This window comes from Lipophrys pholis, assembly GCF_963383615.2.
Source record: "Lipophrys pholis genome assembly, chromosome: 13".
Taxonomy (NCBI): domain Eukaryota; kingdom Metazoa; phylum Chordata; class Actinopteri; order Blenniiformes; family Blenniidae; genus Lipophrys; species Lipophrys pholis.
The window spans coordinates 29,111,185-29,137,376 of NC_137632.1; the positions used below are offsets into that span (position 1 = coordinate 29,111,185).

The 26,192-nt window shown below is 53.7% G+C and overlaps 1 protein-coding gene across 3 annotated transcripts; it reads left to right on the top strand.

Moving 5' to 3' along the window:
• Window positions 1–1,003: 1,003 nt before the first annotated feature.
• rif1 (replication timing regulatory factor 1) lies at window positions 1,004–24,171 on the top strand. 3 transcript variants are annotated; one of them, XM_080478557.1, is made up of 35 exons: window positions 1,004–1,270; window positions 2,187–2,400; window positions 2,473–2,551; window positions 2,871–2,967; window positions 3,083–3,213; window positions 3,290–3,384; window positions 3,680–3,869; window positions 3,977–4,069; window positions 4,137–4,275; window positions 4,421–4,572; window positions 4,916–5,030; window positions 5,133–5,300; window positions 5,733–5,843; window positions 7,048–7,110; window positions 7,806–7,909; window positions 10,148–10,234; window positions 10,307–10,380; window positions 10,463–10,643; window positions 11,273–11,380; window positions 11,473–11,622; window positions 11,696–11,795; window positions 12,121–12,425; window positions 12,502–12,704; window positions 13,425–13,518; window positions 13,596–13,715; window positions 14,560–14,696; window positions 14,770–14,859; window positions 14,976–15,030; window positions 15,396–18,356; window positions 18,552–18,656; window positions 18,741–18,827; window positions 19,342–19,457; window positions 21,759–21,909; window positions 21,989–22,115; window positions 23,599–24,171. In XM_080478557.1, the coding sequence occupies exons 2-35, from the start codon at window positions 2,285–2,287 to the stop codon at window positions 23,811–23,813; spliced, it is 7,119 nt and encodes a 2,372-aa protein (XP_080334683.1). In that variant the 5' UTR covers window positions 1,004–1,270; window positions 2,187–2,284; the 3' UTR covers window positions 23,814–24,171. The 3 variants fall into 3 exon arrangements, with proteins under 3 accessions (XP_080334683.1, XP_080334684.1, XP_080334682.1); XM_080478558.1 differs by having other exon boundaries at window positions 18,585–18,656; XM_080478556.1 differs by having other exon boundaries at window positions 18,552–18,827; window positions 23,599–24,170.
• The last annotated feature ends 2,021 nt before the right edge of the window (window positions 24,172–26,192 follow it).

Below are 26,192 nucleotides of genomic sequence, written 5' to 3' on the forward strand. Positions count from 1 at the left end.
GTAATCTGTTTCTTAATTAGCTGTCAGCCATCTTTGTGATTATAACTCCACCGACATGATACAATTATATATCTTCCTTCAAGAAGAGCTCTGTCATTCATTTATTCATTAGATGATCATTGTGCAGGTTGATCATTATAACAATATTAAACTTTAACAAGTTGAATTATTTAATAGATGTGTTTTGTCCTCACGTTCTAAAATTGGCATTTTGTTTTTAGAGGAGAAACTTTAATATTAATGATACATAGAAAAGAACATAAAAGAAGAGTAATTTTATTGTTTAACAGCTGCTCCACATTTTAATTACATTTGACAAAAACATTTTTCTAAATAGAGTAAATAAAATATATTTTCTGAACGCAAAATATTTTTAAACATTTAAGTCCCTCATATGTATATATATGTGTGCGTGGGTGTGTATACATCTCTCTCTCTCTCTCTCTCTCTCTCTCGCTCTCTCTCTCTCTATATATATATATATATATATATTTATGTATAGATATATATAAATTTGAACGTTACCAAAAATGGCAGTAATTTGAATCGGCTGATATAATCTGCCGGAATGTGACGTTTAGTGAGCAGATTACAGAAAAATCAGCAGTTAAAAACATTACGAACTTAAATTTTTTTATGGCATAATAATAATAATGATGGTGATGATCATAATAATAATAATAATAATAATAATAATAATAATGATAATAATAATGATAATAATAATAATAATAATAATAATAATAATAATAATAATAATAATATTAATAATAATATTATTAATAATAATATTAATAATAATAATAATAATAATAATAATAATAATAATAACAGATAGATAGATAATTTGATGTTTCCCAAATAAGGGAGAAAGTGGGCGGGGCCTGTCACGACGTCACGGGGTCAGAGGTAATTTCGTACGTCGGCGTGCAGTTTGGCGCGGGCAGATTTCGCGGGGAGAAGAAGGCTCAGAGAGCGGAGCCGCCAGCGGGAGAAAAGAGGAGCGAAGCGGAGAAAAGAAGAGTAAAGTGACGTCCGGAGGCTCCATCTGAGCTCCACCGAGCCCCCGGGGCGAAGCGAGCCGAGGAGACGCGCACCCCCGCCGGGTTTGATGGTGTTTCTGTGTCCCGTGTGACCGAGCGGAGAGCGGCCAGGCTGCGGGGGGACCTGCGGGAGGAGCTGCGAGCCTCTGCCGGGTCTCTGCCTCCGCGGAGTCGCTGCGGAGGAGCGTCGACCCCCTCCCGGTGACCGGCTGCGGGGTGTCGGACAGGTGAGGCCGGATTGTGGAGCAGGAAAACTTCTGCTGGCTGCGGCTAACTTCCAGGCTAACTCGCGTTAGCATGGTGCTCACTGTTTAATGACCCGGGCTGTTTCCCGGGCTCTTTGGTTCCTGGGGGGCGCTTCAGCCCGGTGGGGGGGCTTCTGGGGGGCATTGGGATCTGTGGATGTTTCACATGTGCAGATCATCCACTGTTGTCTCTCCTGCCACCCTCCTGGGGATGCAAATAATCTGCCTCATAAATAAATAATCCCATGCTCTTGTTTCGAGCGCGATGGACACTCCGGTGTTTTAATGTCCACAGCTCATCACCACAACTCACCTTCTTCATCAAACTACAACAGAGAAAACGACTTTTCTGTCCTTACATTGCAGAAATGAACCTTTCTAGATTGTGTCACACTATCAATGTGATTTATTTGGATTTGAAACGAAGTTTAGTTTGTTTTTTTTACTTCTGACTTCTATTTCTCCTACAAAGGGACCTCACGTGTCGCTCCCCACTCCACCTTTATGTCATCAAGCTGTCAAACTCATCATGGGACATCAGGAAATGTTAGGACGGAACAATAAAAGCCAGATGAGAGTAAAAGAACAAGTCAGAATAGTGATAAAGAGAACAATAGCTAAGATAAGAAATGAATAACATCTAAATAAAAGACTTTACTGTGATTTCTAAAGTCGTTTGATTTGGGTGTGGTCTGTGTTTAGAAGCTTAATAACAAAGTTTCTTCTGCCTCATCGTTGGTTAATCTCACAGTTTACGAGTTAATTGCGATAATCTCACTTTTCCTTCATGTATTAAATTCTGTAATTGAATTTTCAGAGCAAAGCCGCAGGATTCATCATCTTCAGTCTTTCTATCTTTAAATTGCCTCGGTAACGACGGACTTGTGATGTATTGCAGCTGAAGGAAGAAGTTCTCCAGGCGGGCGGTGAGCCTCTGGAGGCTCCTCCTCCCTGACCAGCCCCTCCGGTCCGAACGCCTCGGGGAGGCCAGCGATAATGATGGCGACGGCGGGGCCTCCGAGCGCCTCCGGCCTCCTGCCCCTGCTGGAGACGCTGGAGGACGGCGCCGCCGGCCAGGCAGAGCAGACGGACGCCTACCTGACCATCGCCAGGTGAGCACTGCTAACGGACGCCCTCTCAGACGAGGTCTGATCCAGACGGTCACGCTTCCTCTCCTCCTGCAGCCGGATCAGTGGAGACGAAGGCCGTGAGTTCCTGCCGGCGGTGGAGAAGCACTTCGCTCTTCTGGGTAAATCCATCCTGGTGAGTCCTGATTGGACCTGAACGGTTCCCGAGCAGAGCCAGAGTGTCAGACGCTTTAATAGGACCACGTGCACAGGTTACACACAAGCTAAATAAAACGCTGACTATGCAGGTTAAAGAGGAATATTCAAACACTGACATTTAAACGTCTGGAATCAACTTTTTAAACTTTACCTTGAAGGAAATGTCCCTCTAAGTCCTCTGATGTTGCGTCTGATGGAATCTGGCGTTATGTGAAGACACTTGAGGTTATTGGACGATGCCAGACGCTACCTGAGGTTCCCGCCCGGCTTCTCCTGACCCTGTTTCTGTTCTCCAGGGTCACATCAGCAGTTCCAGTCCCGAGCTGAGCCAGGCCGCCCTGCAGGCTCTGGGCTTCTGCGTGTACCACTCCCACGTCGCCTCCAGACTCTCAGGTGCGTTTGTTTGCCCACATAGGGCCGCCCTGGTGGGCCCTGGTGGGCCCTGGTGGGCCCTGGTGGGCCCTGGTGGGGCGGGGCGTCCCGTAGTGAAACCTGTGTGTTTTTACAGAAAGCTTCACGGCGGAGATCCTGTCGGCACTCTGCTCGCTGGTGATCAAATCCACCGATAAGAACACCTGCACCCGAGCATTGTGGGTAATCTCCAAGCAGAGCTTCCCTGCAGACGTGGTCGCCAGACAGGTGAGTTGGCCTGATGGTCGAGAGCCGGGTGGAGCTGGATTTGGACTTTGGTGATCCTGGATGACCTTCCTCTCAGGTGTCGACCATCTTGGCGAGCGTGGAGTGCGTGTGGGTCCGAGACGACATCCAGTCGGTCATCATGGAGCACGAAGCGCTCAACGTCATCATCAGGTAAAACCGGCGGTCCGGCGGTGGAACAGTTCGGCTGATCGAACAGCGAAAGCAGTGAAGCGTCACGTCGCTGCACCAAAGATTGTAAAGACAGTTTGGACAGGACGGCACTAAGGACGCAAAGTTGTCCTTGGTCGCCATCGTGACGTGCTGTTGGCCGTCATCTTCTGAGCAATGGCGTCCTGTTTCTGATGTCTTCGTCATTCGATCCCGTCGAGTCAATGTCGCGATCACACGTAGATTCTTAGCTCCTCGCCATCAGCTCCGGTCCCACTCGGTGTCTCTCCGTCCTCAGGCTGCTGGAGCAGGTTCCCTCACCGATGGCCGACAGCGCCGTGCGGTGGGCCAAGCTGGTCGTCCCGCTGGTCGTCCACTCCGCCTCCAAGGTGCGTCTGCGTGCGGCGGCGGCCATGGAGATGGGCATGCCGCTCCTCCTGCAGAAACAGACCGAGGTGGCCGCCGTCATCGAGCCCATGATGTCAACGGTGAGTGTGGCGGAGTTTGTCCGTGACGCGTCTCTAACGCCGACCCCCCCCCTGGTGTTAACCCACCCCCTCCCAACGTTGACGCCCCCCGACCTGCTCGTTGACAGAAACTGATCCCGGAGCTGCAGAAACTCTTCATGTCGAAGAACGAAGCCAACGTGCTGAAGCTGTGGCCTCTGTTCATCAAGCTGCTGGGGAAGGTAGGAAAGGAAACGCCCCCGGAAGGTTCCGGGTGTCGAGACGCGTCTCACAGTGTTTCCTGTCCAGCTGCTGCACCGCGGGGGACCGTTCATCAACTCGCTGCTGCACCTGGAGGAGCTCGGCTTCCGCAGCTCCTCTGCCAGCGTCAAGAAGATCGCCTTCATCGCCTGGAAGAGCCTCGTCGACAACTTCGCCCTCAACCCAGGTGAGGGGCGGCGTTCACACCTGCTGCTGAGGCCTGGGAGCTCCTCCCACTCTGGAGCTCCTCCCACTCCGAGGCTCCTCCCACTCCGAGGCTCCTCCCACTCTGAGGCTCCTCCCATGTTGTAAAGCTCCTCCTCCTCCTCCAGACATCCTGTGCAGCGCCAAGCGCATGAAGCTCCTCATGCAGCCGCTCTCCTCCATCCACGTTCGGACCGAAGCCCTGCTGCTCACCAAGGTGGAGGTGTGGTGGTACCTGGTGGTGCAGCTCGGACCCAACTTGTCCTCCAACTTCGACCTGGTGAGTCACCGTGTCCACACACACACACACACCCCACAGTCATTATCATGGCGTGACATCGTTACGGTGACGATGCAGTGTTGCCATGTCGACCAGCCTCTTGAAGCAACGTTACCCACCATGACGACGTCGCACCATGACGACATCGCACCATGACGACGTCGTCACGGTGCGATGTCGTCACGGTGCGATGTCGTCATGGTGATGCGTCTTTTGTCATCATCATCATCATCACAGTGTCTTGGTCATTGAGGTTGGGTGGAGGCAGCATCAGAGTGGCACACCAGGTTTTAGTGTTGATGCCCTGCTCAGAGGTTGGAGTCGCTCCCTGTTATGTCTCCAGGTGTCGGTGCCTCTGCTGCAGTGCAGCTTCGGGTTCGACTCCTCTTCAGTCCCGGTCACTCCGTCCAGAAGCTCCGTGTCCAACGGAGCCGCGACACCCGGAACCCCGAAGTCAGGTGGGGGTAACGTTAACGCCGCTCGCTCTCACACACACACACACACACATAGACACACACAGAGTTACAAACGGCAGCTCGTGTGTGTGTGTGTGTACGCAGGCTTCGGCAGCCCGGGCAACTTGCCCTGGATGAGTCTGAACTCCAGCCTGCAGTCGCCCTCCAGCTTCCCGTCAATCCAGCTGCTCGGTCTGGAGATGCTGCTGCACTACTTCCTGGGACCCGAAGCAACGACGGCTGCAGCCAAGAACAAGCTGAGCCTGAGTCTGGGTGAGTCCAGCAGGAAGACGCTCTATAATCTGATGTTAGAGGAGGAAGAGGTTCTATAATCTGATGTTAGAGGAGGAAGATGCTCTATAATCTGATGTTAGAGCAGGAAGGCGCACTATAATCTGATGTTAGAGGAGGAAGAGGCTCTATAATCTGATGTTAGAGCAGGAAGGCGCACTATAATCTGATGTTAGAGGAGGAAGATGCACTATAATCTGATGTTAGAGCAGGACGATGCTCTATAATCTGGATGTTAGAGAAGGAAGATGCTCCAACGAGAAACCAACGAAACGACTGAGCGACCGTTAGCATTAGCATCTGCCTCCTCTATAGTGGCTAAAGCTAACTGTTGCTCAGTTTCTCATGACTGCTACCGTCATGCTTGATTCCCAACACTACCTTCCCATGACGCACCTCTTTTCGTCCCTCCAGAGCCGCTGAGCCACCCGCTACTCTCCGGAGCGTCGTCCTTCACCAAACACGCGGCGGTGCTAATATCCAGCGTCCGCGACGGTTTCAGCAGTGTGGGAAAAGAAGCAGCAGGTAACCGGAGTGACGTAGCTCCGCCTCCAGGCCTGAGGGGAGGTTCTTAGTACTGACAGTGGAGCTTAGAACCACAAAAACATTGTTTACAAATAAACGAAAGACTTTGGTTGTGTGATGTCAGACGTTTACGTTCCAACGTCCAGCTGGAGATGTTAGTCCAGATGTGATCCCTGCTAAAGGCTGCTCTGGCTCCAGAGGGCGTGATGAGTGGGACCCAATGGTGCTAATGGAACCGTTTAGCTGAGACTCAGGCCCTGTCGCCACGACGACGACAACGACGTTTCATGTTATCATGGTTTCAGGCCGACCGTCCTCGTGACGTTTAGGAGCCTGATAAAGGATTTTTTTGAAAACGGGTTCCAGAGTGGAGGAATTAGAAAACGCCGCCTCGGCTTTGGCGTGTGGACGGACGAGACTCGCGTTGGCTGAGAATCATGACGTCATGGCCCCGCCTCTCGACCTATAACCCCGCCTCCCTCTCCGTGATGTCATGGCCCCGCCTCTCGACCTATAACCCCGCCTCCCTGTCCGTGATGTCATGGCCCCGCCTCTCGACCTATAACCCCGCCTCCCTCTCCATGATGTCATCAACAACACCAACATGGTGGACTACCTGCTCCAAGTGGAGCTGCTGGAGCTTTAACAGGGACACATGATGGATTTCTCTGGTTCTACGTGTTTCTTCTCTGGTTCTGGTGGAGTTCTGTGGCAGCGTTACAGCGCCACCTGCAGGCCTGGCAGATGTACTACATCGTTTTGAGTAGCTTTTATGGTAGCGCCTGAACGCAGACGTTTCCCGTGTGGACGGGGGAAAGAAGATGGCGTGGGCGGGGCCTCGGTGTCGTGTGACAGAAGGAGAGAGAACCCAGGGTTGATCCCAGAGGAACACCGGAGCTTTAGCGTCAGGCGCCGTGAAAAACACAAACTGAACCTTTGGTAGCGTTTTGGGTGTTTCAGTGTAGCTCAGCGTCGCTGAAAAGTTTTTAAAAACACGTCTCCATGGAAACGGGAAAATGCAACTTTTTTCAGAAACGTTGCTCCTGGTTCTTCGCACCATGGCCGTAGTGACAAGTTGTTCTGCACATGCTCAGTAGAGGGACAAAGCTCCGCCCCTTCCAGTGTGCTCACGCTCTGATTGCTGAAGTGGTTTTGTTTCGGTTCTCGTTTGGTTTGTAACGTTTGGACCGTTTGTTTCTTCCAGAGTCTCTTCTGACCGTCATCTGGACCAGTTTGGTTCGATTCGTCAACTTGACCATCGAGTCTGGTGAGTTTTTAATCCGACGATGAAACGCCGACGAACATCTGAACATCTGAACACTAGAATCTCTGGTCTGATGGAATGTTGGAGACAAATCCCATCATAAAGGAGCCGTCAGCTGCTCGTGGCTAACCGCTAGAGGCTAACCGCTCGCATAAACTTGCCGCTAAATCTACCAGAGGTGGTTCTTGATATCAGCCTTCAACACAATGAAAACCTCCCGTTTCGGTGCGATTCTGGTTTGAACAAAAGAATTGAGCCGTTTCAAACTGGTCAGGATTTCTGGTGACGGCTCCTTTAAGAGACACGCGCGTCCTGAACCGTTGTTTTGGTAGAAAGTTTGTTGCTGTGGCGGCTGCTCTGCAGGGGGGCTCTTCCAGCTGTGGGCCCCCCCCTCGCAGCCCCACACAGAGCACTCCTATTGGTTCTGGGCTCCGTCCCGACGGGAGGTGGACCCGTGAGACCCCGACCCCTCCCCCACCCGAACCACTCACACTATCATCAGTTTAAGTCTGAGCGTCCGGACCCCGGCGGGGGGGCCGGATCCCGGTGGCGGGTCCGGCCCCCGGTGGTCTGCCCGCTGTGAAACGAGAAAGACACACTGAGGGGAAACACCCCGATGATGATCCTCCTCTCACGCCTCACGGCCGAACCATTTAAAGAGTTGCAGGAAGTAACGCCGTACCTTGTGGTTCCACCAGGGGGCAGTAAGAAGGACCGTCAGGCCTGCGAGGCCCTCACGCTGATGCTCCAGGCTCTGCAGAGCATCGTCACCTCGGAGCGTCTGCCTGCAGACAAAGTGATGGTAAGAAAAACCCACAGTCTTCCTCCTGGTTTGTCTCATTGACGCAACATTTCGAGTGCGAACGCATCATGTGACCGATTCAGTCCAGTCAGTCTGGAACCAATAATTCTGCCTGGTCCAGATTAAACACTCAAATCATCACTTCATTCTACTTCACTTTTCTCTGCTCGGATGTAAAGATCACAACAATTTATTTATACCATTTGATTGACTTTTAGCTGCAGAGCTTTTATTGTACGTTGGTAAAAAGGTTTAATTTTATGTTGTGCACTGATGGAATCGCACTTTTTAATGTGGTTGTACTTGTTGCGATGACAATCGGGAGTATCTCCGTTTCCGTTTCAGAAAGGTTCATTTACAACGAAACACAAGCTGAACACGGAGCTGACGCTACGACGGAAACATTAATGTCATTTGCGATAATATCACGATATGATAAAACCGGATTTTCTAATCGCAACTGCTGCGATTTGACCGATCACGTGATCTGGTCACGTGACGACTTGCGTGTCCTGCGCGTGTCCTCTGCCCACCTTGCCCCAACGGGCTCCTGGTTTTTAAGGATGGATCCGATCCGGGTTCGGGTTCTGATACCAACATAACTCACTGATCAGAGGCTCCTGATCCATGATCCTGGTCTGCTTCATGATCCTGGTCTGCTTCATGGTGCTGAAATGATCCCCAGTGTTTCCCTGCTGCTGCTCTGCTCGCTGGCTGCAAACTGTGGACTGGATTTCCTGAAGGGAGGCGGGTCTCAATGAGACCAGGAGGAATGAGGCAGGAAGTCCATTCCACAGTTTGCAGCCAGCGAGCAGGCTAGGGAAGCAGCACTTAGATTGTCCAAAATCGTTCAGCCCTAGTTGGCATGTTTGGCCACTAGTGTGCGCTGTTGGTGCGTAATGAAACCACTGCTGGTGCACGCAGAAACAAACCAAGTCTTCATTGTTTCGCTCCGCTCAGTATCTGTAAGGTAATAAAGAACTGTTCTCCACGTATGCAGACGATGGTGGAGGAAACAGTTGCATGTTCCTCTGTTTCCATGGAGACGGTCTGTGTTTTTCAAAAAGTTGCTTTCTCAGTTGCTCCGAGCCGAGCGACGCACCGATCCAGCTGTTTCAGTTTCAATACCGATGCTGTGGCTTTGAGTATCGGCTGATACTTCACACTGATCCGATACCGTGGTTTACCTATAAATCTGCATACCTGTACATGTAGAAGAGAAGCGGTACCACCGCCACCCCTCGTAACGTTCACTCTGCACACGTTACAAACTGCCGTCGGGTTGGTTGGACCGTTCGGCGGGAAAAACGCCCACTCAGCAGATTCTGTCCTTCGCTCGGTGACATAGCAATAGACTGAAGGATATAGGTCACCTTTCCTGATATCCCTACTCTGAGCTCCGTTGTCATGGGAACGTTCACCCAAACCGCTACGGACGTTTTCTGGTTTCACTTGAAATTGTTGCCATGGAAACGGGGCCTCGGGCAGCGAGAACATTTCTGGCAGAAATGAGAAACTATTTGAATGGATCCGAAAATGTACTTTACCTCCCGTGTACTTGACCTCCCGTGTACTTGACCTCCCGTGTACTTCCTCCCTTGTACTTTACGTCCCGTGTACTTCCTCCCTTGTACTTTACGTCCTGTGTACTTTACGTCCCGGGTACTTTACGTCCCGTGTACTTCCTCCCTTGTACTTTACGTCCCGCGTACTTCCTCCCGTGTACTTTACCTCCCGTGTACTTTACCTCCCGTGTACTTTACCTCCCGTGTACTTTTTCCCGTGTACTTTACCTCCCATGTACTTCCTCCCGTTTACTTTACATCCCGTGTACTTCTTCCTGTGTACTTTACGTCCCGTGTACTTCCTCCCGTGTACTTTACCTCCCATGTACTTTACCTCCCGTGTACTTCCTCCCTTGTACTTTACTTCCCGTGTACTTCCTCCCGTGTACTTTACCTCCCATGTACTTTACGTCCCGTGTACTTCCTCCCGTGTACTTTACCACCCGTGTACTTCTTCCCGTGTACTTCCTCCCGTGTACTTTACCTCCCGTGTACTTCTTCCCGTGTACTTTACGTCCCGTGTACTTCTTCCCGTGTACTTTACGTCCCGTGTACTTCCTCCCGGCTCAGGTTACCAGTAGTTTATATTGATGAGTAAACAGATGTGACACCCGGCAGGTTTTCTTGTTTTTAACACGATAAACAAGCGTCGCCGTCTGTTTCTGCCCGTCAGGCTCTGCTGGAGGCCACGGTGAAGCCCCTCCCCCCCAGAGTCCTTGGCTCCGCCTCCTATCAGGTCGGGAAGATGGACGTGTTGAACGTGAGTCCGTCGGCGGTCGGTCTCCATGGAGACGCTGCGAGCGCAGATGTAACGGTGTGTTGTCTTCCTCAGGGGACGCCGGCGCTCTTCCTCATCCTCCTGCTGTACGACAGCAGCCTGCTGCCGTCCTTCGTGCTCCACGACAGGTCTCCTCCTCATCCTCATCCTCATCCTCCATGACGGCGCCCTCTGCTGGCACTGCTGTAACCCCGCCCTCTCTGCCCGCAGGTTCTTCCACATCCTCCAGACTCTGGTTGGCTGCGGCCTGTCAGGCCCCGCCTCCCCGCTGACGTTTGCCGAGGCCGTGCTGGCGGCGGCGAACCGCAGCGCCCCCCAGCTGCACAACAAGGAGGCGCTGTGGAGGATGTGGAGCGTGGTGGTCGGCCCGCTCACCGACACCATCACACAGGTAGGAGAGGCTCCGCCCCTCTAAACATGTCACCTCTCTGAAAAGAAGAGAAAACTTCTGTAATAAATGGCGACACAAAGAAAACAAGTGTCACAAGTACAATTTCCAAATATTTTATAAAATATCTGGCTGCTTTTTGGATTTTTCCCGTTTTTTTGTTTAGTTTTGTTTGTGGATTTTCTCATTTCAGCTATTTTATAGATCCTGGCTAGTTCAGATGCTATTTCACTGTTTGTCCTCATGATGAAAGGAGCTGAGATATTCTGGACTTTATCTTTCTTTTTTCTTAATCTGAAGTGTTTTGGGGTTTTTTTTTATTAGTTTTTTGAGTAGTTTTATCTTTATTGGGGAACAAATTCCAGCTCTTCTGTCTGTTTTAGTAGTTTTACCTCCTTCAGCCATTTCTGTCCTGGAGATTAGACCAGAGGGGTGGAAGGTGGAGGTGGTGTAGCTGATGGAGGTCTGAGAGAAACGGCATTAGTTCAGGTCTCGGTTCTTCACAGTAGACGTGTTTGTTTGTTCAGACTCGGTATCAGATGTGAGAGAAGCGTCTTCACTCAGCCGCTTTATTAAAACCAAACTTTACGCCGTCTCGCCGTTCCTCAGTGACGTTTCCTTCTGATTTCCAGTCCAATGAAGTGAACCAAGGCGACGCTCTGGAGCACAACTTCAGCGCCGTGCACTCAGCGTTGATGTTTCCCGTAACGCAGCTCATCCAGGGCGCTCCGCTGCCGCAGGTCAGTTCATCGCCACGCCTCGTTTTCAACACGAAGTAAGCCCTGACCTCTGACCTCTGACCTCTGACCTCTGACCTCTGCGTTGTGTTCAGGCGTCCCAGAAGGCAACGCTCGCCTCCTGGTCTAAGCTGTACCGGGTGTTCGCCCGCTGCTCCGCCCTGGTGGTGACGGCCGAGGAGAACATCTGCTGCGAGGAGCTGAGTGCCAAGATGACGGCGGCGATCACCGGGGAAGCTCTGAGCGTGAGTACGGGTCGGGTCAGGGTCACCAGGTACTTGCATTTGGCATTTGGTTTCAAGTTGCGTCTCTGTGCAGGTTCCGTCCACGGCGAGCGCCGTCGCCTGCATGCTGCAGGTCATGGCGGAGTGTGTGGACTTCTCTCCGTACACGCCGCACTTCCAGCAGAAGCTGAAGTGTAAGACCATCTTTACCTTTTCCCTACAGATGCACCGATACAGGTACCAGTATCCGTACATAGAGTGCTAGTAGCTCCCCAATCCGAACCGCGACGTCATCCATCAGCAGCAGGGTGACGGGATGTCGGTACTTTCTAAGTACCATCATTTCCAGACTATTGCACCCTCCAAATTTTAAAAGAAAAACAAATGTGTGCTTATAAAGGCCACACTTGTCTAAAAGCCGTACTGGTATCGGTATCGGCCAGTAGCTACTGGTATCGTCTGTTGTTCTCCCGTCTGTTTTGGACTCCAGGTTCTGACTTGGCGCCGTCTCTCCTGCAGCTCCTCGCACGCCCGTCGGCTGGATGCGTAAGAAGAACCACGCTCTGGGGAACTTGTCCAGCTTCCTGTCGCTGCTGCTCCGCTGCCTCCACGTCTACCTGGACGCCCCCGACTCGTCCTGTGACGCCACAGCTCCGGCGCTGCTCGCCGTCCTGTCGGCGCTCTTCAACAACCTGGCCCTGGCCGACGCCGTGCGTGAGGCGCTGGCCCGCCTGGTGCCGACGCTCGCCCGTCTGTACGGAGAGGTGGCCGGCGAGCTACGGGATGGCGGTGCTGGTGGAGACACCGGCGAGATTCAGGCCAAGGTGGGCGGTCCTTGTGGAGCACGCTCTCTGTAACGGTGCGTCGGAAGCGTTTTCTAACAAGCTCCGCCTCCCGCAGCTGGAGAAGCTCCTGCCAGAGGTCCTGGGCTGCCTGCAGACCCGCGCCGCTCTGGCCTACGACTCGGAGCTGCTCGCTCTGCTCTCGCCGCTGCTCGCCGTGATGTTTCCTCACAAGAACAAGCAGATCCGCGCCGGCGCCACACAATTCTGGAACGCCACCTTCGCCAACAGCGTCGGCCTGTTGTACCCCGAGGAGATCAGGTACAAACATCCTGGTTCCACCAATTAATATTGTCGTCAGATAAAACATACTTTTGCTTAATTAAAGCCTAAATATAGTCGAAGCGGCCTGGAATGGCTCCTCGCTGCTCGGGACTGAGATGGACGTCGTCTGATGAAACATGAGATTAGGGGTCAGTCGGAGTGTGGACAGGTTGTAGAGACTGCACTTCCTGTTTCCAGCAGGTGGCACTATTAACTTTGGTTCACCGATCTCTTTTCTATCCAAACAAATTTGAGGTCATTTGAAATGACATCTTAGGAAAAGTTTGCTCTAGAAAATTTGTAAATTTGAGCCAAAATCTGCCAAACTGTTCAAAATGGCCGACTTCCTGTGGCGTTTTCGGTACAATGTACCCCAGATGTTTTTGTGCATCTTGTTGTGGTGCATATCTATACCGAAGTTCACATCTCTCGGTGAAAAGGGCTCCTGGGGAAACAGTTTTGTAGGTGGCGCTATTGAGCCATTTAGCCAGTCACATGTATGATTGGCTGAATTGAAATAGCTTTGAGGCTAGCTTGATAGCAACCAGGGCGTTCATGGCAGCGTCACCAGATCTCAGCTTTGTACCATTTGCTTGGTGGTTTGGGGGCTTGGGCTGGTTTTGGCCGCCGGACCTCCCGTTGGACCCGGGTCAGACCGTCGGTCGGAGTGTAACTGAATGTGAACAGCGGCATGTTTCCACTGCTTCCTGTCCACAGGCCCGTCCTGCTGCAGGTGAAGCAGAAAACTCCCATCATCCTCCCCGGCTTCCAGGTGTTGGACGTTCCCTCCGAGCTGGGCGGACTGGACTCGGTGAGCCGCTTCGTCTCGACCCGACATTCCAGAGATGTCCCTGTTTCTGATCTGTACTCTTCTTCCTCTGTCCTCAGAGCGAGAGCTCTCAGCTGGAGACCAAGCTCAGCGGCTTCGCCGTCACCTCGCTGGCGGCCAAGGACTGTCGGGTCATTCTGCCGGCCCCGAAGAACAACCAGACCCCCAAACCAGTCTCTGTGAGTACCAACCAGACCCCCAAACCAACCAGACCCCCAAACCAGTCTCTGTGAGTACCAACTAGACCCCAAACCAACCAGTCCCCAAACCAGTTTCTGTGAGTACCAACCAGACCCCTAACCAGTCTCTGTGAGTACCAACCAGTCCCCAAACCAGTTTCTGTGAGTACCAACCAGACCCCTAACCAGTCTCTGTGAGTACCAACCAGTCCCCAAACCAGTTTCTGTGAGTACCAGCCAGACCCCTAACCAACAAGACCCCAAACCAGTCTCTGTGAGTACCAACCAGTCCCCAAACCAACCAGACCCCCAAACCAGTCTCTGAGTACCAACCAGACCCCCAAACCAGTCTCTGTGAGTACCAACCAGACCCCCAAACCAGTCTCTGTGAGTACCAACCAAACGACGCTTCGTATATAAAGGAGTCGTCACCAGTAATCCAACGTTTCGAGCTCAGCTGAAACTGAGTATTTTCATTTTGCCTCTTTGTTGAAACCGGAATCATCCACCAGGGGGCGCCACCCCAGAATGGGGAGGTTTTGATTGTCATCATTACTGAAACAACCAACATCCTCGTGGCCCGACCTGCTCACTGCACTGTTTCCGTGGAAACGAACTTCAGTTTTAAAATGTTGCCGGGTGAACGTGAAACTTTTCTGAAACAACGATGAGTTTTCACTTGAAACGTTGTGTAAACGGAGCCTGGAGTTAAATGTTCAGGCGGTGTTTCACCGGTCCGGCTCAGTAGAAGGGAAACTGGACAGTTTGTCTCCAGAATAAGTTTGAATCCCTTCGCTTGTGTTCTGAAGCTCTCATCACGGCTGTTTGTGTTTCCCTCCTTCAGACCAAACTGGACTTCGGCTCTCCGCCGCGCAGAGACGTCCTGGAGGAAGAAGCCTCCGTCGACTTTGTGTTCATCCCCCCGGAGGCCAAAGAGCGAGTTCTTACGGAACACCAGAAGGAGGTGAAGAGGACCAAGAGGTTCGTACCATCGCCCTCGGCTCGTTCACAGTGACATCCAGTGTTGTCACTGAGGAGCTGTTTGTTCCTGCAGAGTCGACATCCCGGCCATGTACAACAACCTGGACGCCTCCCTGGACACCACGGCCTTCTCCCAGTACACCCAGAGCCAAGACGACTCGCTGTATGTCTACACACACACACACACACACACACACACACACACACACACACACACTCGGTTACAAACGGCAGCTCGCGTGTGTCACAACAGTGGTGTCATCGGTTTTTCCTCCACAGGGACAAACTGCCAACGGGACAAGCCGACGCCGCTGCAGGAGACTCCGCTGCACAGGTACAGGAAGCTTCTCGTCTCGGTACAGTCACATGAGGGGGAGGTAGAAAGTTCAACAGTCCTCGTGCTACTTGTCAATACCAATACAAGTACTAACCTTTAGCTCCTTGCCAATACCAAGTACCGAAACAAGTACTTAAATGCTTTTAAAGAAAACCCCGAACGAGACGAGTGCCGACATCCCGGTGTTTCTGTTTTCAAGGTTTCCTGCTCTGGTATGTCGTGACGGTGACTTGCCAAAACGTTAAAGTAATCCAATCGGTTCACAGCCGTTCGTAGATACAAGCTTGGTTGTTCCAGAAGTTAGAGGCTGGTAAAGAACTGGTCTGTATGTTGAATGACTTGGTGACTTTGGTTTATTTCAGGTTCCCCAAAAAGAAGCGGAAGTACTGGAAGTCTCTGAAGTTCTCACAGGAGAGACTAAAGACTCGGTAGACCAGAAGAGAGAGACACCAGAGCGCCAGAAGCGGTCGGTTATCCTCGATTCTGCCGGCGGTTCTGTGCAGGAGGATATTGGGAGTAATGAGACGATGCTGGAGGAGTCCGGAGAAAACGCTAGTCCCAACGTGTCCGCCTCGTCAGATTTGGTGTCGGATACTCCACAGAAACTCAACAGTCGTCGTCAGTCGTTCATCACCCTGGAGAAGTATCCTGAGGGAAAGTCCGGCAGCCCTAGCACTGTGTCGTCGTTTACCGGTCCTCTGATGAAAGTCTCCAAAACCCCGATGCAGTCCGGCAAGACCTCCCCCTCCGAGGTGTCGTCGTCGTCAGAAACCTCGCTGCCTAACTCTCAATCCAGCCAGTTGGCAAATTCCAAACACTCTGCTCACGACCTTCCCGAGTCCCCTCGACGGCCCAAAGAGTCTCTGGGCAAAACGGAGCCGGTGAAACTGACAGAGAGGCTTTCCAGCGGCACAGCCGAGGACGAAGACGTTATCCCAGATACTCAGACCGAAGACAGAACGGAGAGTCTAAATACCACTTCTCTGGTTGAGGACATCGTAGCTTCCAGTCAGGATGAGGAGGCCGATTCGGCGCTGGAGGATTCTCAATCATCCGTGACCGAGTCGTCCTCCGACGTGAGGCCACCCGGACGCCCCCGAGTCCGACCTCTGCTCCCCGGAGACGACCCCGACGAACAGGCTGCCAAGTTCACTCAGCTCAAGAAGAGAAAATCTCAAGAAGAACCTCAAATCGATTCTGTCCAAAGCCGACGAAACACCCGAAGCCAGCAGGCCGCCGAGGAGATGAGCCGCATGATCCGGACGAGGTCGAAGGGGGACGAGTGGCGGTTCGGCCAAAATAACGCTCAGGGGAAACAGCGCAAGAGAATCAAGCTGTTCAGCAGCTCAGAGGACTTCCTCGGTAACCTGGAGCGCAAACGTAGAAGCTCCAGTGGCTTCGAGTCCAGTCAGACAGACAATGATAGCCAGTCGTCCAGGAGGCGCGGACGTCACAGTAAAGCGGTTAAACAAGAGTCAGAACCTGCAAAACAGACTGAAATCGACTGCGACGAGCCCAGAAAGGATTCACAGGTTGTTGCTACGCCCTCCGATAAACTGTCCCAAGAGTCTGAGCTGGCTGTGAAAGTGAGTCCTCCTTCAGCGAGCAAGTCCCCGGATACGATGAGCTCGATGAACGAAGTGTCGGCACACGACATACAAACAGGACAAAGTCTGGATGAAACCCTGAATCAGGAGGATTCCAACTTTCTCACACCGTCTTCTGAAAGCCAATCACAACGTAGATCCAAAAGAAGCAAGACGACACCCGAGGCAACGGAAGACCAAAGCAAGGATTCGCCAAAACGACAGACCAGGTCGAATTCCCAGACCGAGGTCCAGAGTGCTGGGAGGACCACGAGGAGAAACTCTGCTCCAGCATTGAAGGCCAGTCTAGATTCCTCAGTTCTTCTCAAAAAGAAAGGGAGGCGGCCTCGGGCCTCGCCGCAAACTCCATTGACCATGGTGTCCAAGGGGACTGATGACGAGGACGGTGACGCGTCTCAAAATACTCAAAACGTAGAAGCAGAGATCCTCTCAACAACCGGAGATGTACCGGACCTGGAGGTTCTCCAGGGTCCGCATCACGCTGAGGAGGAATCCAGAATGGAGGTGGAGGCCAGGGCAGCACCAGAGACGGGTTCTCTAAACAAAGACGATTCTAAAAAGCACAACGACCAATCGGCCGTCGAGGCTGAGCAGAGAGATGAGACGTCTTCACCAGGGGACGCCGAGTCTGCAGCCTCCAGAGAAGAAGAGACTCTGAACCAAGTGCCTGAGGAACACAAAGCTGCTGTGGATTCACTTCCATCGCCTGAGGAACAGTCGGCCGTTGTGGATTCACTTCCACCGCCTGAGGAACAGTCGGCTGCTGTGGATTCACTTCCACCGCCTGAGGAACAGTCGGCTGCTGTGGATTCACTTCCACCGCCTGAGGAACAGTCGGCTGCTGTGGATTCACTTCCACCGCCTGAGGAACAGTCGGCTGCTGTGGATTCACTTCCACCGCCTGAGGAACACTCAGCTGCTGTGGATTCACTTCAACCGCCTGAGGAACACTCAGCTGCTGTGGATTCACTTCCACCGCCTGAGGAACACAAAGCTGCTGTGGATTCACTTCCATCGCCTGAGGAACACTCAGCTGCTGTGGATTCACTTCCACCGCCTGAGGAACACTCAGCTGCTGTGGATTCACTTCCACCGCCTGAGGAACACTCAGCTGCTGTGGATTCACTTCCACCGCCTGAGGAACACTCAGCTGCTGTGGATTCACTTCCACCGCCTGAAGAACACTCAGCTGCTGTGGATTCACTTCCACCGCCTGAGGAATACTCAGCTGATGTGGATTCACTTCCACCGCCTGAGGACACAACGGAAACGACCGTCGCTGAGGCAGAAGCTGAAAGAGTTTCTGGAAAAGAGGCTGAGGAAAAGGAGCCGGATCCAGAGAGAGTCCAGGAGGAGGACCACGAGCGTTCTAAGATCCCCGCTGAGGAAGAAGTTTTTTCTGGACTGGAGAACCACCAGGACTTGAAAACAGAGATTCCCGGGACTCTGGAGGACCCGACAAGTTCTAACAAAGACGACCTCGGCTCAAATTCCCCCGCTGCGCCTGGAGACGTCTGCAGGAGGACTCTTCAGGATTCTCCGCTGAAGCAGGAGGACCAGGGCCAGGAAAATGTGATGGCCTGGGAGCTGGGCCAGAGTCCCAGCGGGGGCCGGACCAGAGGAACCTGGTCCCCCTCAGCTTCCCCATCGACCAGCATCCTGAAGAAGAGCCAGAAGAGGCAGCTGGAGGCCGACAGTCCGTCGCCTCTGGTCAAGGTTGGTGACAAACACTTTCCTGGTCGTTGGCTCGTTTCCACTGCGCAGTACGGAACGGTACCGCACGGTACCGCACGGTACCACACGGTTCACCGCTGTCCCAGATAGTGAGCCTTTATTTATGTTCACTATCGTCACAGACGGTCTAAATATAAAATCTATTCAAGACGTGAAGTGACTTTCTTTTCCCTCCAGTCAAGGCGAGTGTCTTTTGCTAATCCAATCCAGCGGCAGGAAACTGCAGACGACATCGACCGCCGCAGCCCGGCCATCAGAACCAGCTCGCCCAGAAGGCCCAAGGTCGGCAGCAACCCTCCGTCAAGAGAGAGAGAGAGAGAGAGTCGGCGTTTCACCTCCACTCTGACGACTCTGATTCTCTTCCAGCTCGTCACCACGCCGACGAAGGGCCTGCTGGTCCTCAGTCCCAGGACCCTCCACAGCCCCGGCGTCAAGACCTCCAAGAAATGTTTGGTACGTACATGGAACAGTGGAGAACGTTCTCTCCACTGGCCCATCCCGTTGCTTTGAGGTGGTCCAGGTAGCTGACGGGGGTCAAGGGTCATGCTGATGTTCCCACAGTGATAACCTGTCGGCCGTGGGAATCGAACCAGCAAACATCAGATCCCAAATCTGCGTCTCTGACCTGTTAGACCCAGATGCTCAACCAATCGACGAGGCCGCCGTGCCCGATGCTCGGTCTGGTCTGGTTAGTCTGACTGAGGCTCCGTTTCCACGACAACGTTTCGTTTTTGTTTCAGACATTTTTTTTTTACGTTTACACTTAAATGTTCCGAAAACTATGTAGCTGGCATCCGGACGTTCTCACTTGGACGTTGCCGTGGAAACGGGCCCCGCACGGTGGAACTCAGGTATTTCCTCTCTGGCTTCGTCTAACGATTCGTCTCTCTGTGGCGTCGTTCTGAGTTCTTCTTAATCCAGATGTTTGATCCAGACGTCGTCCCAATGGTTCTTCTTCCTCCTGCAGATTTCTGAGATGAGCCAGGAGCCTCGCCCCGTCTCCAGACACTGCGTCTACCCGCCGCTGGTCGGCTGCTCCGCCCCCGTGGAGGCGGTGCTTCCTCAGATCTCCTCCAACATGTGGTGAGAGTAGCAGCCTCACCACATTCTGCCCCTCCTCCTCCTCCTGCCCCACACCACTTATCCTCCTGCCCCTCACCACTCCTTCTCCTGCCCCTCCTCCTCCTCCTGCCCCTCACCACTCCTTCTCCTGCCCCTCCTCCTCCTCCTGCCCCTCACCACTCCTCCTCCTGCCCCTCACCACTCCTCCTCCTGCCCCTCACCACTCCTCCTCCTGCCCCTCACCACTCCTCCTATCCCTCACCACCACTCCTCCTGCCCCTCACCACTGCTCCTCCCACTCCTTCTCCTGCCCCTCACCACTCCTCCTCCTGCCCCTCACCACTCCTCCTCCTGCCCCTCACCACTGCTCCTCCTGCCCCTCCTCCTCCTCCTGCCCCTCACCACTCCTTCTCCTGCCCCTCCTCCTCCTCCTGCCCCTCACCACTCCTTCTCCTGCCCCTCCTCCTCCTCCTGCCCCTCACCACTCCTTCTCCTGCCCCTCCTCCTCCTCCTGCCCCACACCACTTATCCTCCTGCCCCTCACCACTCCTTCTCCTGCCCCTCCTCCTCCTCCTGCCCCTCACCACTCCTTCTCCTGCCCCTCCTCCTTCTCCTGCCCCTCACCACTGCTCCTCCTCCTGCCCCTCACCACTCCTCCTCCTGCCCCTCACCACTCCTCCTCCTGCCCCTCCTCCTTCTCCTGCCCCTCACCACTGCTCCTCCTACTCCTCCTCCTGCCCCTCACCACTCCTCCTCCTGCCCCTCCTCCTCCTCCTGCCCCTCACCACTCCTCCTCCTGCCCCTCACCACTCCTCCTCCTGCCCCTCACCACTCCTCCTATCCCTCACCACCACTCCTCCTGCCCCTCACCATTGCTCCTCCTGCCCCTCACCACTCCTTCTCCTGCCCCTCACCATTGCTCCTCCTGCCCCTCACCACTCCTCCTCCTGCCCCTCACCACTCCTCCTCCTGCCCCTCACCACTCCTCCTATCCCTCACCACCACTCCTCCTGCCCCTTACCATTGCTCCTCCTGCCCCTCACCACTCCTTCTCCTGCCCCTCACCACTCCTCCTCCTGCCCCTCACCACTCCTCCTCCTGCCCCTCACCACTCCTCCTCCTGCCCCTCACCACTCCTCCTATCCCTCACCACCACTCCTCCTGCCCCTCACCATTGCTCCTCCTGCCCCTCACCACTCCTTCTCCTGCCCCTCACCATTGCTCCTCCTGCCCCTCACCACTCCTCCTCCTGCCCCTCACCACTCCTCCTCCTGCCCCTCACCACTCCTCCTATCCCTCACCACCACTCCTCCTGCCCCTTACCATTGCTCCTCCTGCCCCTCACCATTGCTCCTCCTGCCCCTCACCACTCCTTCTCCTGCCCCTCACCACTCCTTCTCCTGCCCCTCACCACTCCTCCTCCTGCCCCTCACCACTCCTTCTCCTGCCCCTCACCACTCCTCCTCCTGCCCCTCACCACTCCTTCTCCTGCCCCTCCTCCTCCTCCTGCCCCTCACCACTGCTCCTCCCACTCCTTCTCCTGCCCCTCACCACTGCTCCTCCTGCCCCTCACCACTCCTCCTCCTGCCCCTCACCACTCCTTCTCCTGCCCCTCCTCCTCCTCCTGCCCCTCACCACTCCTTCTCCTGCCCCTCCTCCTCCTCCTGCCCCTCACCACTGCTCCTCCTGCCCCTCACCACTGCTCCTCCTGCCCCTCACCACTCCTTCTCCTGCCCCTCCTCCTCCTCCTGCCCCTCACCACTGCTCCTCCTGCCCCTCACCACTCCTCCTCCTGCCCCTCACCACTCCTCCTCCTGCCCCTCCTCCTTCTCCTGCCCCTCACCACTCCTTCTCCTGCCCCTCACCACTCCTCCTCCTGCCCCTCACCACTCCTTCTCCTGCCCCTCCTCCTCCTCCTGCCCCTCACCACTCCTTCTCCTGCCCCTCCTCCTCCTCCTGCCCCTCACCACTGCTCCTCCTGCCCCTCACCACTGCTCCTCCTGCCCCTCACCACTCCTTCTCCTGCCCCTCACCACTCCTCCTCCTGCCCCTCACCACTCCTCCTCCTGCCCCTCCTCCTCCTCCTGCCCCTCCTCCTTCTCCTGCCCCTCACCACTCCTTCTCCTGCCCCTCACCACTCCTCCTCCTGCCCCTCACCACTCCTTCTCCTGCCCCTCCTCCTCCTCCTGCCCCTCACCACTCCTTCTCCTGCCCCTCACCACTCCTTCTCCTGCCCCTCCTCCTCCTCCTGCCCCTCACCACTGCTCCTCCTGCCCCTCACCACTCCTCCTCCTGCCCCTCACCACTGCTCCTCCTCCTCAGGTCTCGAGGCTTCGGTCAGCTGGTTCGAGCCAGAAACATCAAGACGGTTGGTGACCTCAGCGCTCTGACGCCCAGCGAGGTCAAGACTCTTCCTATTCGCTCCCCGAAGGTCTCCAACGTGAAGAAGGCTCTCCAGACCTACGAGCAGCAGGTGAGGACTCGCTGCCTCGCCGCCGCCGCGCCTCGCCGCCGCCGACTTCAGGTGTTTGACCAAAGATTTGTTTCCGCAGAGGAAAGGACGCAGCGGCGACGAGCTGAAGAGCTTCGACGAGACGGAGAGGATGACCTCGGAGGTGGAGGAAACGAGCGCACCCCACACCGCCGACGAGGATGACAAGACCTGCGGAGAGACTCTCGGTGGGTGAAATGTCCTCGTCTTCACCATTCGTACCGTCGGCGGATCGTAAAAGCTGCTAAATAAGAACCAAAGTTACCTTGAAATGAAACCAGAACTGATGGAAACGCGTCCAGATGTTTTGTGGAACCAGCTTGAAGCTTCAAATCGACGGAGGCCCTGGTCCAATCAGAATCAACCTGGGACCTCGTCCAAGGCTTCAGGTCTCTGTAAACATCCATAAAGTCAGAGACGCTTTGTCTCTTGGAGCTGCCGCCTCGTCCAGCGGCCGAGAAACCAAAGGTCATGAAACTAAACCGTCTTCAGATAAAAACTTTAGATACTAAAATACTGTTTATCTGAGTTCCCGTCACCACAAACCGAGTTTCTCCTGTAGTTCTTAAGAAGTTTCCATCTGCGTCAGCGACACCATGAAAACTTTTCAAAGTGGTGTAGTACATCTGTCAGACCTGTAGGTGGCGCTGCCACAGAAATCCATCATGTCCTTATTAAAGCATCAGCAGCTCCACCTGGAGCAGGTAGTCCAACGTGTTGCTGTGATGTCACAGAGGGAGGCGGGGTTATAGGTTGAGAGGCGGGGCCGTGACATCATGGAGAGGGAGGCGGGGTTATAGGTTGAGAGGCGGGGCCATGACATCATGGAGAGGGAGGCGGGGTTATAGGTGGAGAGGCGGGGCCGTGACATCATGGAGAGGGAGGCGGGGTTATAGGTGGAGAGGCGGGGCCATGACATCATGGAGGAGGCGGGGTTATAGGTTGAGAGGCGGGGCCGTGACATCATGGAGAGGGAGGCGGGGTTATAGGTTGAGAGGCGGGCCGTGACATCATGGAGGAGGCGGGGTTAACGGTTTAGAGGCGGGCCGTGACATCATGGAGGAGGCGGGGTTATAGGTTGAGAGGCGGGGCCGTGACATCATGGAGAGGGAGGCGGGGTTATAGGTTGAGAGGCGGGGCCATGACATCATGGAGAGGGAGGCGGGGTTATAGGTGGAGAGGCGGGGCCGTGACATCATGGAGGAGGCGGGGTTATAGGTTGAGAGGCGGGGCCGTGACATCATGGAGAGGGAGGCGGGGTTATAGGTTGAGAGGCGGGGCCATGACATCATGGAGAGGGAGGCGGGGTTATAGGTGGAGAGGCGGGGCCGTGACATCATGGAGAGGGAGGCGGGGTTATAGGTGGAGAGGCGGGGCCGTGACATCATGGAGGAGGCGGGGTTATAGGTGGAGAGGCGGGGCCGTGACATCATGGAGGAGGCGGGGTTATAGGTGGAGAGGCAGGAAATATTTTCAAAAAACATTTCCAGGCTCCTAAAGCGCCGCGTTGTGTGGCTGATCGGACTGAAACCATGGTGACATGAAACGTTGTCCTGGCAACAGGACCTGGGTCCTCTAGGTTCCGTTTCCATGACAACATTTCAAGTGAAAACGTTTCGTGGGATTTTTGACCGATGGGAGATGAAATGCTTTGCGCTGTTTTGTTTGCAGCCACGGAGCTTCTGGACGAGGGCGGCGCCGAGCAGCAGGAGGTCCCGGCGGTGTCGTTGCTGTCGGAGCTTCAGGCGCTGAGCTGCAGGACGAGTCCGGCGGAGCTGAGCCGCTGCTCGCCGCGGGAGCTGGTCGACGCCCACCAGCTGCTGGGAGGCCTGATGAGGAGCGTCGTGGTCGAGCTGGAGACCCGGATCGGCCACACGGAGGGCTGAGTGGGATGGGCCTGCAGCGGAGGGGGCGGGGCCTGGGCCTCGGGACTGCCTCTGTGGCCTGAGGGGGCGGGGCCTGTGCTTCAGCACCGCCTCTCCATATGAACTCGCCGCCGTCTCGTCTCCTTGTTCTTGGAGGTTCCAGAATATTTTAAGTTTTTTTTAATCGGAGCGTTTCTACGTCTCCACATGAACTTTGTACAGAAGCCGACGTTCCTCCTGCCTGATTTTTAATTTGAGGCTGTTTACAAACCGATCGCCGACGTTTTCATGTTTCTGTTTTTATTTTTGTCCTGAATTGTAGCTCGTAGTTCTCATGGCTTTGTGGTTTTAAATACTTCAATAAAAATATTGACTCTTAAAGCTCATCGACACTTTACTGCTCAACACTGCCCCCACAGGTCATTGGGGGTATTAAACACTGCCCCCACAGGTCATAGGGGGTATTAAACACTGCCCCCTCAAGGGCATTGGGGGTATTAAACACTGCCCCGACAGGTCATAAGGGGTATTAATCACTGCCCCCACAGGTCATAAGGGGTAGTAAACACTGCCCCCACAGGTCATAGGGGGTATTAAACACTGCTCCCACAGGTCATAAGGGGTAGTAAACACTGCCCCGACAGGTCATAAGGGGTATTAAACACTGCCCCCACAGGTCATAAGGGGTAGTAAACACTGCCCCGACAGGTCATAAGGGGTATTAAACACTGCCCCCACAGGTCACAGGTCATTGGGGGTATTAAACACTGCATCCTGATCTTTATTCATCTGATCCATCGACTCGATCGGCAGACAAAGTTTCTGATTCCTGACTCGTCATCAAAAATGTCTGGCGACCGTAACACCGGTGTTCTGCTCTGTTCTGTTCTGTTCTGTTCTGTTCTGTTCTGTTCTGTTCTGCTCTATTCTGTTCTGTTCTGTTCTGTTCTGTTCTGCTCTGCTCTGTTCTGTTCTGTTCTGCTCTATTCTGTTCTGTTCTGTTCTGTTCTGCTCTATTCTGTTCTGCTCTGTTCTGTTCTGTTCTGTTCTGCTCTGCTCTGTTCTGCTCTGCTCTGTTCTGTTCTGCTCTGTTCTGTTCTGCTCTGTTCTGCTCTGCTCTGTTCTGTTCTGCTCTGCTCTGCTCTGTTCTGCTCTGCTCTGTTCTGTTCTGTTCTGTTCTGTTCTGCTCTGCTCTGCTCTGCTCTGTTCTGCTCTGCTCTGTTCTGTTCTGTTCTGCTCTATTCTGTTCTGTTCTGCTCTATTCTGTTCTGCTCTGTTCTGTTCTGCTCTGCTCTGTTCTGTTCTGTTCTGCTCTATTCTGTTCTGTTCTGCTCTATTCTGTTCTGCTCTGTTCTATTCTGTTCTGTTCTGCTCTATTCTGTTCTGCTCTGTTCTGTTCTGTTCTGTTATGTTCTGCTCTATTCTGTTCTGCTCTGCTCTGCTCTATTCTGTTCTGCTCTGTTCTGTTCTGTTCTGCTCTATTCTGTTCTGCTCTGCTCTGCTCTGTTCTGCTCTGCTCTGTTCTGTTCTGTTCTGCTCTATTCTGTTCTGTTCTGCTCTATTCTGTTCTGCTCTGTTCTGTTCTGTTCTGTTCTGTTCTGTTCTGCTCTGCTCTGTTCTGTTCTGTTCTGCTCTATTCTGTTCTGCTCTGCTCTGCTCTGCTCTGCTCTGCTCTGCTCTGTTCTGTTCTGTTCTGTTCTGCTCTGCTCTGTTCTGTTCTGTTCTGCTCTATTCTGTTCTGCTCTGCTCTGTTCTGCTCTGTTCTGCTCTATTCTGTTCTGCTCTGCTCTGTTCTGTTCTGTTCTGCTCTATTCTGCTCTGCTCTGTTCTGCTCTGCTCTGTTCTGTTCTGTTCTGCTCTATTCTGTTCTGCTCTGCTCTGCTCTGTTCTGTTCTGCTCTGCTCTGCTCTATTCTGCTCTGCTCTGCTCTGCTCTGCTCTATTCTGTTCTGTTCTGCTCTATTCTGCTCTGCTCTGCTCTGTTCTGTTCTGTTCTGTTCTGCTCTGCTCTGTTCTGCTCTGTTCTGTTCTGTTCTGCTCTGTTCTGTTCTGTTCTGTTCTGTTCTGCTCTGTTCTGCTCTGCTCTGCTCTGCTCTATTCTGTTCTGTTCTGCTCTGCTCTGCTCTGCTCTGCTCTGTTCTGTTCTGTTCTGTTCTGCTCTGTTCTGCTCTGTTCTGCTCTGCTCTGCTCTATTCTGTTCTGTTCTGCTCTGCTCTGTTCTGCTCTGCTCTGCTCTGCTCTATTCTGCTCTGTTCTGTTCTGTTCTGTTCTGTTCTGCTCTGTTCTGCTCTGCTCTGTTCTGCTCTGCTCTATTCTGCTCTGTTCTGTTCTGTTCTGTTCTGTTCTGTTCTGTTCTGCTCTGCTCTGCTCTATTCTGCTCTGCTCTGCTCTGCTCTATTCT

Coding starts and splice junctions, on each gene's coding strand:
- rif1 (XM_080478556.1), top strand. CDS start 2,285: ATGATGGCGACGGCGGGGCCTCCGAGCGCCTCCGGCCTCCTGCCCCTG. Junction 2,552..2,870: donor TTCTGGGTAAATCCATCCTG/GTGAGTCCTGAT, acceptor TCTGTTCTCCAG/GGTCACATCAGCAGTTCCAG. Junction 19,458..21,758: donor CAGATCTCCTCCAACATGTG/GTGAGAGTAGCA, acceptor CCTCCTCCTCAG/GTCTCGAGGCTTCGGTCAGC.